General features: G+C 41.9%; 2 protein-coding genes across 11 annotated transcripts in view; one reads left to right on the forward strand and one right to left on the reverse strand.

Moving 5' to 3' along the window:
* FIRRM (FIGNL1 interacting regulator of recombination and mitosis) overlaps positions 1–6,514 on the forward strand; it is a 48,853-nt gene extending 42,339 nt beyond the window's left edge. For all 5 annotated transcript variants that reach the window (XM_036097964.2, XM_036097967.2, XM_036097966.2 and 2 more), the window contains one exon: positions 6,181–6,514. In XM_036097964.2, the coding sequence (XP_035953857.1) occupies positions 6,181–6,369 (189 nt within the window). In that variant the 3' untranslated portion in view covers positions 6,370–6,514. The remainder of the gene's footprint in view (positions 1–6,180) is intronic.
* The window catches only part of SCYL3 (SCY1 like pseudokinase 3), a 41,787-nt gene continuing 35,883 nt past the window's right edge, over positions 6,515–12,418 (reverse strand). For 5 of the 6 annotated variants that reach the window (XM_036097972.2, XM_078077939.1, XM_036097970.2 and 2 more), the window contains exons 11-14: positions 11,900–12,071; positions 9,274–9,432; positions 7,693–8,390; positions 6,515–7,167 (exon numbers count right to left, since the gene is read on the reverse strand). In XM_036097972.2, the coding sequence (XP_035953865.1) occupies positions 7,108–7,167; positions 7,693–8,390; positions 9,274–9,432; positions 11,900–12,071 (1,089 nt within the window). In that variant the 3' untranslated portion in view covers positions 6,515–7,107. The remainder of the gene's footprint in view (positions 7,168–7,692; positions 8,391–9,273; positions 9,433–11,899; positions 12,072–12,418) is intronic. The other variant, XM_036097974.2, reaches the window with a different exon arrangement.

Consider the following 12,418-nt stretch of genomic DNA (forward strand, 5'->3'; position numbering starts at 1 on the left):
AACATTTTTTCATGTGTCTGTTAGCCATTTGTATGTCTTCTTCAGAGAAGTGTCTTTTCATATCTTCTGCCCACTTTTTGACTTATTTGTGCTTTGGTGTTGAGTTTGAGAAGTTCTTTATAGATCTTGGATACCAGCCCTTTATCTGTAGTGTCATTTGCAAATATCTTCTCCCATTCTGTGGGTTGCCTCTTTGTTTTGCTGACTGTTTCCTTTGCTGTGCAGAAGCTTTTTATCTTGATGAAGTCCCAAAAGTTCATTTTTGCTTTTGGAGATGTATCTTGAAAGAAGTTGCTGTGGGCGATGTCAAAGAGGTTACTGCCTATGTTCTCCTCTAGGATTCTGATGGATTCCTGTCTCACATTGAGGTCTTTCATCCACTTTGAGTTTATCTTTGTGAATGGTGTTAGAGAATGGTCGAGTTTCATTCTTCTGCATGTGGCTGTCCCAATTTTCCCAGCACCATTTATTGAAGAGACTGTCTTTTTTCCATTGCATGTTTTTTCCTGCTTTGTCAAAGATTATTTGACCATAGAGTTGAGGGTCCATATCTGGGTTCTCTATTCTGTTCCATTGGTCTGTATGTCTGTTTTTGTGCCAGTACCATGCTGTCTTGGTGATCACAGCTTTGTAATATAGTTTGAAATCGGGCAACGTGATGCCCCCAGGTTTGTTTTTCTTTTTCAACATCTCCTTGGCGATTCGGGGTCTTTTCTGATTCCATACAAATTTTAGGATTGTTTGTTCCAGCACTTTGGAAAATGTCATTGGAATTTTGATCGGGATGGCACTGAAGGTATAGATTGCTCTGGGCAGCATAGACATTTTAACAATGTTTATTCTTCCGATCCATGAGCATGGAATATTTTTCCATCTTTTTGTGTCTTCTTCAATTTCTTTTATGAGTGTTTTGTAGTTCCTAGAGTATAGATCCTTTACCTCTTTGGTTAGGTTTATTCTGAGGTATCTTATGGTTTTTGGTGCTATTGTAAATGGAATCGTTTCTCTAATTTCTCTTTCTACAGTTGCGTTGTTAGTGTATAAGAAAGCAACTGATTTCTGTGCATTGATTTTGTATCCTGCCACATTACTGAATTGCTGGATGAGTTCTAGTAATTTGGGGGTGGAGTCTTTTGGGTTTTCCACATAAAGTATCATGTCGTCTGTGAAAAGAGAGAGTTTGACTTCTTCTTTGCCAATTTGAATACCTTTTATTTCTTTTTGTTGTCTGATTGCTGTTGCTAGGACTTCTAGTACTGTGTTGAACAATAGTGATGAGAGTGGGCATCCTTGACATGTTCCTGATCTTAAGGGAAAGGCTCTCAGCTTTTCGCCATTGAGGATGATATTCGCTGTGGGTTTTTCATAGATGGATTTTATGAACTTGAGGAATGTTCCCTCTATCCCTATACTCTGAAGAGTTTTAATCAGGAAAGGATGTTGTATTTTGTCAAATGCTTTTTGTGCATCAATTGAGAGGACCATATGGTTCTTCTCCCTCCTCTTATTAATGTGTTCTATCACATTGATTGATTTGTGAATGTTGAACCACCCTTGCATCCCGGGGATAAATCCCACTTAGTTGTGGTGGATGATCCTTTTAATGTATTGTTGGATCCTATTAGCTAGGATTTTGTTGAGGATTTTGGAATCCATGTTCATCAGGGATATCGGTCTGAAATTCTCCTTTTTGATGGGGTCTTTGCCTGGTTTGGGGATTAAGGTAATGCTGGCCTCATAGAATGAGTTTGGAAGTTTTCCTTCTGTTTCTATTTTTTTGAAACAGCTTCAGTAGAATAGGTATTATTTCTTCTTTGAATGTTTGGTAGAATTCCCCAGGGAATCCATCAGGCCCTGGACTCTTGTTTTTTGGGAGGTTTTTGATCACTGCTTCAATCTCGTTACTGGTTATTGGCCTATTCAGGTTGTCAATTTCTTCCTGTTTCAGTCTTGGCAGCTTACAGGTTTCCAGGAAGGCCTCCATTTCATCCAGATTGCTCAGTTTATTGGCATATAGTTGTTGATGATAATTTCTAATAATTGTTTCTATTTCCTTGGTGTTAGTTGTGATCTCTCCCCTTTCATTCATAATTTTATTAATTTGGGTCCTTTCTCTTTTCTTTTGGATAAGTCTGGCCAGTGGTTTATCGATCTTATTAATTCTTTCAAAGAACCAACTTCTAGTTTTGTTGATCTGATCTGTGTTTCTGGTTTCTAATTCATTGATTTCTGCTCTAATTTTAATTATTTCTCTTCTAATGCGTGGCTTAGGCATCATTTGTTGCTTTTTCTCTAGTTCTTTAAGGTGTAGAGTTAGTTGGTGAATTCGGGATTTTTCTATTTTTTGAATGAGGCTTGGATGGCTATGTATTTCCCCCTTAGGGACCGCCTTTGCAGTATCTCATAGGTTTTGGACTGATGTGTTTTTGTTCTCATTGGTTTCCATGAATTGTTTAAGTTCTTTGATTTCCTGTTTGACCCAAACATTCTTTTTTTTCTTTTTTTTTTTTAAAGATTTTATTTATTCATTTATTTGAGAGAGTGAGAGAGCACATGAGAGGGGGGAAGGTCAGAGGGAGAAGCAGACTCCCTGCCGAGCAGGGAGCCTGACGCGGGACTCGATCCCGGGACTCCAGGATCATGACCTGAGCCGAAGGCAGTCGCTTAACCAACTGAGCCACCCAGGCGCCCCTGACCCAAACATTCTTGAGCAGAGTGGTCTTTAGCTTCCAAGTGTTTGAATTTCTTCCAATTTTTTTCTTGTGGTTGAGTTCCAGTTTTAAAGCATTATGGTCTGAGGATATGCAGGGAATAATCTCAATCTTTTGGTATCGGTTGAGACCTGATTTGTGACCCAGTATGTGGTCTATTCTGGAGAAAGTTCCATGTGTGCTTGAGAAGAATGAGTATTCTGTTGTTTTAGGGTGGAATGTTCTGTAAATATCTATGGGGTCCATCTGGTCCAATGTATCATTCAGAGCTCTTGTTTCCTTGTTGATTTTCTGCTTAGATGATCTGTCCATTGCTGAGAGTGGAGTATTGAGGTCTCCTATGATTAACGTATTGTTATCAATATGACTATTTTGGTTAACAGTTGGCTTATGTAGATGGCTGCTCCCATATTGGGGGCATAGATATTTACAATTGTTAGATCTTCTTGTTGGATAGTCCCTTTAAGAATGATATAGTGTCCTTCTGTGTCTCTAATTAGACTTTAGTTTAAAATCTAATTTGTCTGATACAAGAATTGCTACCCCAGCTTTCTTTTGAGGTCCACTGGCATGGAAGAAGGATCTCCATCCCTTCACTTTCAGTCTGGATGTATCTTTAGGTTCAAAATCAGTCTCTTGTAGGCAGCATATGGATGGGTCCTGTCTTTTAACCAATCTGCAACCCTGTGCCGTTTTATGGGAGCGTTTAGGCCATTCACGTTGAGAGTGATTATTGAAAGATATGAATTGTCATCATGTTGCCTGTGAAGACCTTGTTTTTATAGATTGTCCCTGTAAATTTCTGTTGTATATCACTCTTGGGGTCTTTCTCCTTTTATAGAACTTAATATTTAAGTTCTTAATATTTAATATTTCTTGCAGGGCTGGCTGAGTGGTCACATATTCTCTCAGTTTCTGCCGGTCGTGGAAGCTCTGCATCTCTCCATCCATTCTAAATGAAAACCTTGCCAGATAGTTTTCTTGGCTGCATGTTCTTCTCATTTAGTACCCTGAATATGTCTTGCCAGGCCTTTCTGGCTTGCCAGGTCTCTGGATAGGTCTGATGTTATTCTGATGTTCCTCCCTCTGTACGTAAGGAATCTCTTCCCCCCTAACTGCCCTTAAGATGGTTTCCTTGGTTCTAAGATTTGCAAATTTTACTGTTACATGCCGGGGTGTTGGCCTGTTTTCCTTGATCTTGGGAGGGGTCCTCTCTGCCTCTAGGACGCGAACATTTGTTTCATTCCCCAGATTAGGGAAGTTCTCAGCTATGATTTGCTCAAATACATCTTCTAGTCCTCTCTCTCTCTCCATTCCCTCTGGGATACCAATTATTCTGACATTGGAATGCTTCATGGTGTCACTTATTTCTCTGATTCTATTTTCATGGATTCTGAGTTGTTTTTCCCTGGCCTCCTCTTTTCCCTTTTTATCGGTTATATTGTCTTCCAGGTCGCTTATTCGCTCTTCTGCCTCAGTTACCCTAGCTGTTAGATTATCTAGATTGGATTCGATCTCATTCATAGCATTTTTAAGTTCTGCCAATTCACCTTTCATTTCTGCCCTTAGAGACTCTATGTTGCCATTAATTGATTTCTCCATTCTAGCTGTTGTCTTCACAATTGCTAGCCTGAATTCCATCTCCGACATCTTGGTTATATCTGCATCCATTTGTAAATCTGCAGCGTAAGTCATAATCTCTTGAGTCTTTTCTATTTTGGGGGCTCCTCCTCCTAGTCATTCTGTTGATGGGTGTTTGAGGGAATGTATAGAGTCCAAATTATTGACCAGAACCCAAGGAAGATGCACCTGTTTTCTTGGGACCTTAGGGTTGCTGGCCTCTTGTTTTCCCAGCCTGTCTTCTGGGGGAGGGGCCTGCCGTGCTGTTACTCAGGCAACCCTGTTTGGGTGGAGTTGCCCTGCCCCCCTGTGGAAGGGGATGGGCTCAGCGGGAATCAGTTTTTGGGGCTTTTGTTTTCTGGCGGCTTTCCGTGTCTCTTCCGCAAGTCAGAGCAGAAGAGACCGTTTCCAACCCTCTGCCTCAGAGCAGAGAGATCGCAGTCTGTTCTTCAGTGAGCTCTCCAGGCCACACCATCTCTGTTTCTGTCCGTGCTGCTATAAATTGCAGTGTCCTGGGTTGTGCACCCCTCCACAGTGCTCCCAGTCCTGCCTCCAGGTCGGTGCACGTCTCTGCCCTTTGTGCCTCTAAAACCGCCAGCTGCTCCCAGTTTGCGCGTGCGCGACCCCGCCGCTCCAGGTTTCCGCCCCGGGGGCTGCCCTAAAGTCCTTTCCTCGCTGCTACCGGTCTGTGAGTCTGTGCCCTGTCCCCAGTGTGCAAGGCTGTCACTCACCGACGGTGTAGGATCCCCACGTCCAGGCACCCTCCCGCTGCCATTTATCCTCCGATATCTGCCCGCGGAATCACGGCTCCCCGCTTCGTACCTCAAAACCAACTGCCTGCGATATTCTGTTTGTAGAGATCCAGATCTTCTTACATCTCAGGCTGGTTTCGTGGGTGCTCAGAGTGGTCTGGTAGATATCCAGCTCAATTCCGGGGACCAGTTGAAATAGGGTCCCCTACTCCTCCGCCATCTTTCCCCCCTCCTCTGATAGTGTATTTAGAATAGCAATCCCTAAGAGGAACAATATTCTGTTGAGTTTTATTTACAACTCTTTTTTTTTTTTTTTTTTAAAGATTTTATTTATTTATTTGACAGAGAGAGACACAGCGAGAGAGGGAACACAAGCAGGGGGAGTGGGAGAGGGAGAAGCAGGCTTCCCGCAGAGCAGGGAGCCCGATGTGGGACTCGATCCCAGGACCCTGGGATCATGACCTGAGCCGAAGGCAGACGCTTAACGACTGAGCCACCCAGGCGCCCGATTTACAACTCTTATATAAAGAAAGTTTATGTTAATAACTTGTTTTCAAGACCTATTTAACTTTATAGATTTCAGGCCTAAAAGTTACATAGCATTGCTGTAAATAAGCCCTCAAGAATTTATGACATTCCTTAGGAAGACCGTGATTACAAAAGACGTCCTGGTCCCGATCCCCACCCCAGTGCAGTGATGTTAGAAAGCCTGACAATTTATTGAATTGGGTTGAAAAGCATCTGAAAGACCACAGCACTTAACGTTAAAAAGTAAACTGGAACCATTTAGAAAACGCATACCTGGGGCTTTTTTGTCAGGACAAGATATTTCCAAAGAATACTCTGGAAATTGCTGGACAAGGCAGCATTCCTCTTAGTTTCCTTCGACCCTAATGGTAGTAGCACCCTGAATCGCTGTGACAAACCAGAAATGCCTTCACATATTTTTCTAGGTGATACGGGGTGGTCGTTCCCTCCTGCCCTTGTGAGCCATTGACAAAATAAAACTTGCACATAAAATTTTACAGTTTTAGAAATGATCATCTTGGGAATGGGCATCATGGCATTACTTATCCCGTGTTTTTCTCATTTGCCAGCCTTATGCAAAAAGACCGCGTCGGGAGTTCCCCTTGGAAGAAGAGTACAGGTCAGCACTGCAAGCAGCATCAGGGGCCTTGGAGGCAATTGAGTCCTTACTCCAAAAGTCTCCTGCTCCAGAGTGGCTTCTACTGAAAATGGAGATGCTCCAAGAAAGGATTGATGAGCTGAAACGACATGTACTCTAGGGTGGCCCTTGAATGGACTAGACTGTGTTACCACTAGACAGAACGGGGTATGATTTTTACCATCCTACATGATACTTTGTAAATGAATATATTGATGTAACTATGCGTTTTCTAACACATATAAAACAACTTTTGTAAAGTTGAATCTAGTGAAAATAGTCTTTATTGGATGTTTAGAGAACAGGTAGTGGGGGAGATTTCTTGTGAAGAACTTTGGTACATGGAATACATATGGAACAGTCAGGGACTGCCCAGGTACCCACAGGGCCAGACAGTACAACTGTAAACAAATAAATAAGCTGCCGAAGGAAACCTTAGCAATTTAAAATCATTTATATACTTTACAGCTAAAACTTTTTCCGTAAGTTGTATTTCATAATAAAGCTTACTCTTCTGTTAAAGAAATGGCACAAAATTAAGCTAATCAGCTTGAATTTTTGTATTTATTTTCTTCTGGAATTGTCCTGGAAAAAAGCAGTAAATTCAACCTTTCCATAGCTACTTGCTCTTCACAGAAACTGGCCTGTCAGACGTACACGAGCTCCTCCTCCACAAAACCAGCGCTGGGGCTCTTCGCTGCCGGGACACCAGCCAGCACTCGGGGGCTCAAGCTTCAGTTGGCACAGATGGGAAAAACAGATGCTTCTGGGTTTTCTTGTCTGCAGAGCCCACTTTGAGGTATTAGTTTGATTTTTTTTTTTTTTAAAGAAATCCTTTTCCCTAAAGTTATACCCGTTGTCACCAGTTATTATCTTCCCAGTTCAGCTCCCCTTCGTCTCCCCAGCCTTCAGACTCTCCCTGCAGCAAGATAAAGCAAACCAAGGGCAGGCTGCTGAGACAAATCATTTCTGAATTTAAAGAGGCCTAACACTTGCCTTTCGATGCTGGAAGAGATCTCCTCTCGCTAGGTAAAATAACTTACTGCAACAGGAAGCTGAAGAGGAGGAGGATTACTTTGGTTCCAGATTTACAAGACCAAAACACTGGAAAATAACTTTCCAAGGACCATATAAATACAATAAAATCTATCTGATGATACCCTATTCTTGGTTTAACCCCTTTTTAAGTAAAAAGGTTGTAATAGTAACTAGCGGCCCATTAAACACCTAAGTCTAAGCATTGCTACTTCTTTCTGGGGAAGGAAAGACAGCATTTATAGAAACTGATCATATTCATTTTGTGCTTCACCCATCACCGTAAGCAAATGTGTGCGTTAGTCTCTTCCCTCACCAGGAAAACAGCAAGTCTGTTATCAACGAGACCTTGCAACCGGTATGTACGAGGGCACCCTTTAAACTAGTAGCACGATTTACTAAGCCTCACCTCAGTCATCTCTGCTGCAGCAAATTTTGAGGAAAACTGCATCACTGGTGAGACGTCATCCTTGTCAGAAACCATCATTTCTGTCCTCAGTTCAGGCAAAATAAGAATAGCAGCTGAAGGCTTAATTTCTGGAATCATATCAGCAAACCAGTCCAACTCTGGATCTTGTACTGGCTTCTTTTTTACTTGAATGGTAAACTCCTCTCCTAAACCAAGTTCTGATGGAGCCTTAAGGCGCCTTTCTTGGGATGACACTTTTGGTGGCTTGGTTTGGTCTGGGTCATCCTCACTTTGTGCAAGATTGGTCTTTTGGGGTAGACTCAATTTCAAAGGCTTGGACTCTTCAGTGAGTGAAACCAAAGTAGAAATAGCCTCCTGTTCCCCTGAGGTACCCTGGCTGACAGCTGAGACTCCACCTCTTGCACTTATTTCAGTATCTAAGCTGCTGGATTCAAAGTCATCCCACACCACCTCCTCCGCGTTCACATTAGTGAGTGGGGATGTGGAGGCATCGTAGGCTTCTGTGGGACAAATCTGGATGCTGACAGCTTTGTTTTCAGGCTCCTCAGGCTCACTCCAGTCAGGCCACTCCTCAGACTTTTTAGAACTTGGTGGGCAGTTCTCACTATCTCCCGAGGTATTTTTCACATCTGAGAGTCCATTCATGGGAAATTTAATAGGCTGAGGAAATTGATCACCTGTGGGGATATATACAAAAATTACTCTCATGAAGTGTTAAGAGCAAGCAAAAGGAAAAGGGTAACACAGGTTACTAAACTGTACCTACAAAAGAGATATCCCAGCAGAACAGAACAAAGATGTGATATAAGTTATTCAAATACTTTAACTGGAGCATACAGTCCTTCACTAAATATTCAAGCATACTGTTTATTGGCATAATTATCTATAAACAAATATAGAAATGTTCTAAGCCAGGCAGTGTTAACCCCAAGAAGTGTTGTGTGCTCAAATAAGTTTGTCTTAACCCAATATACCCTAATTTTACTTTTTAAATTTTATTTATTTATTTTTAGAGAGAGGATCTCAAGCAGGCTCCATGCCCAGCACAGAGCCCGACACGGTTTGATCTCTTCACCTGAGCCCAAATCAAGAGTCAGATGCTTAACCGACTGAGCCACCCAGGTGCCCCTAACATACCCTCATTTTAAACAGATTTCCTTAAATGTAGTCACGGCCCTGGAATTTTGTGCAATGTGTCAGGACTCTGCTACTAACATTTCCCCAAACTTACTTAACCACACAACTCTCTTTTTCATGGCATACCTACTGCCATCTAACAGAACTATCATCCTCTGATACAATTTGGAAAATGCTACACTAAAGCATCAGAAGTACCAAAGTAATGTCAGCCAGCTCTCCTCACCAGTTATGAAAAAATGGAAGGTCTATGCCCTGTCCAGGAAAAGCAGAAGAGACCCAGCTGACTATAGAGTTGTAAGTGATAACAGAAGTCAGCCTCAATACTCCCAAAGTGCCCTTAATTTTCAGAATTTAAAACTCAGTACTCAGGAAAACATTCATCTAAACAGTGGAAAAGCTACATAAATTGAATATTTCTACCTGTCTGTAAAAGAGTATTGTAGCAATCTTGCTGTATGTGCTTCTTGCTGACGGGCATGCTGCCAGAAAAGAAACATTTAGGGAATGTGCCAGAGGAGGGCTTCTCCACGACTGGCGCCATCTGAGTCTGCTGGCTACAGACGACATGCAGGGGAGAATCTGAAGATAAACAAAAACCCCCCAAAATAAAAGGGATAGTAAATTGCTTCTTGCTCTATCAGGGTAGGTGAGCAACAGTTAAGGGAAATGGGTCTATTTAACACAGTTAAAAGGTAAGTTGCAGGGAGCAGCATCTTCAGATATCTGAAGAAACACACCTGTTAACGCAGTGGACTGCCAGTCCTCAAGGTGTTTCAGGGCAGGTGAGTGTCTACATGATGTTAAGGGACTCGAAAGGATTCAAGCATTAGCTGAGGAGTTGATTAGATATAACCTTTAGGATACCTACTTACAAAAGTTAATGGCTTTGAACATTTTGGCAATTTAAAATCATAATTGATTCTACTTTTAAGAATAAAAAGTCTAAGAGTACAAGCACACCAATGTGAATGTACTTAATGCCACAAACGGTACAGTTAAAAATTGATAAATTTTATGTTATAGCAGATGTTTAACTCCCAGCTGGGGGGGAAATTGTTTCAAAAAAAAAAAAAAATGTTGTCTTTAATGGTTTACCAGAAAGCTTATACTCAACAGTGGGCTTTGGTCAAAAACATTCCAGCAAAATTTTTGGCTTAATACTTCCTCTGCCTGGGGTACATCATCACAGGGAGGCCTTGCCTGCCCTCCACGGCCTGACCTCTGCAAGCCCTGCACCCTCGTGCTTGCTCTGCCACCATCCTCCCTGCCGAGGGCCTACCGATGTCTCTTATCCAGTGTCCCCTTCTCCAATGCTCTTCCACGCAGACTTATTTCCCTGAGGTACCCTTTTCATAAGCTTTAGTATTATCCCATATTAAGTCTGACCATATAGGTAAACTGCAGAAGAATAGAAGGAGAAAAAAAAAGTCCAAGGGTACCCTCCTGTATACGTGCCCCCTCCCCAGCATTCTCCCACATCCCTCAGAAGAAGGGCCACTCTTAACTGGGAACTGGGAAGTGCAGGCTGCCGCCAGGGCTCAACAGCCATCTTGGATGAAGAGCTTAACTAATTTGGGAAGTCAGTGGGATTAGACCTTATTCTGTCTTATAAAGTCTTCAGGAACATCTATTTTAATAAAAATTCATTTGGTACTCCTGCTTTGGTGTCTTTTGGTTTCTTACTAAGATTATAGGTCAACAGTATATAAAATGTCCAGAACTAGGAAACTGCATCCAATAAATACAACAGGTATGAGGAGCAGGGTTCTTGCTAACTCAACATGCAAAGCCGCCCGCAGAGATGGACTCCCCAGTCTTATCTCAAAACTACACATACCACTACTACCATCCCCCCCCAAATTCCTCTGGTATGAAATATAAATACATCTCTCATTTGCTGTTTGGTGTACTCTGCTACGAGAAAAACCAGTCACACACAGACTTCATTCACTCAATGTAGTATGAACATAGCCTGGTCGGAGAGGGGGCACAGCTTCTTCTTCACCCTCTTCAAGCTCCTGACTGACACTGACTTCATTAGCACCAAGAAGAACTGGACTCATCAAAACTTCAGGAAGCCAGTGTTGCTTTAAAGACTCTCCTGGGATCAAAATTAGGGAAAAGTCTGATAGTTCTTTTCTACTGTGACTGTTTCTGTGCTATCAAATTCACCGTCCATGAGAACTGAATCCAAGATCTGCGTTTCCTAACAAGGTCACCATCCTAGTCAGGGTTAAACCAAGGACCAAGGAAGCAATGACTCTGATATAAAATTCTTATTCTTGACTTTTACAGCCTACAAAGACCAGAAATCACTGCTCCATCCCATGTAACATCCAATGAGAACAGACCAGAAATCAGGATTTCTTGAAGTACTTAAAAATCAACAGCTTTTTACCTAAAAGGCCATCAACATCAGAAAAACTTAAACGTCTAGTGTTACAAGTTGCTACAAACTTTTTAGAACGTGCCAGATGGTATCTATTAAAATTTTAAATATATACCCTTTGACCTGGTAGGTCTACTTCTGGGATTTTATCCTCTAGCAATAAAAGCCAAACTACATAAAGATACAGGTACATAAAAGACCTCTACTGCAGCAATGTAACATCCAGAAATGAAAGCAATATCCATCAATAGGGATACCACTGAATGAATTCAATGAAATATTAGGCAGCTGTCAAAAAAGGTGTTGTTTCTATGTATTGACCTGGAGACAAGTCCCTGATAAGCCACTACACAAAAAAATTAAGTTGCAGAATTGCACATAGTATTTTCTCATTGTTTTGTTAAAAAATCCTATATATGGGCATGTGTGTATAAAGATACATCTGTGTGTCTTTGTGGGGAAGAAAAAGGGAAGAAAAGATTGCCACTAAACTATTAAAACTGGTTACCTTACACACCCAGAAGGAACTGGGAGAGGGAAATTACTCTTTACCATTCTCTGTATCATTTGACTGAAGACAACCCACCTGCATTATTTGTATAATGTCAAAAATCTAAACATTTAAAATAAAAAGCTATACTTTTTAATCATTTTTACCTTCTGGGGAAAGGTCGACCGTTTTCGTAAAACCTGGGGCAGTGCGTTTGAAGATCTTGGTTCTTTCTCCTCCCACAACCACCTCTGGTCCAAGCAAAGACACCAGCACTGCTAGGCTGTGAAGAGTAATTGCCACAATGGAATCGCTGGTATCACGCAAGCCCAGTAACACCTAGGAGCAAATCAGGTAGTAAGTGTACACAGCCATGCTGCCTGTCTTCTTTCCCCATAAACAAGCGGCTGGGCTGCGATCAGACTGCTTGCTCAGATGACTTTGTTTCTTACATAGGTGTCCAAGGTCAGTAGCTCTCCATCTGTCTGTGGTCAAGAACCAGTATTTTCCCCTCCCAATCAATCACGGTCTGATACATTGTTGAAGATACAGTAACAAAAATAAATACACTGGAAATAACAAAATTACTGTTAAACTGCTATAAAAGGTTCTAGACTTGTCCATGATGCTGGTCTGCTCCTGCCCCAGGACCAAAGGCAGCTGAGCGCTCTGGAGATCTCAGCTCT

The sequence above is a fragment of the Halichoerus grypus genome, chromosome 7 (genome assembly GCF_964656455.1).
Source record: "Halichoerus grypus chromosome 7, mHalGry1.hap1.1, whole genome shotgun sequence".
Classification (NCBI taxonomy): Eukaryota; Metazoa; Chordata; class Mammalia; order Carnivora; family Phocidae; genus Halichoerus; species Halichoerus grypus.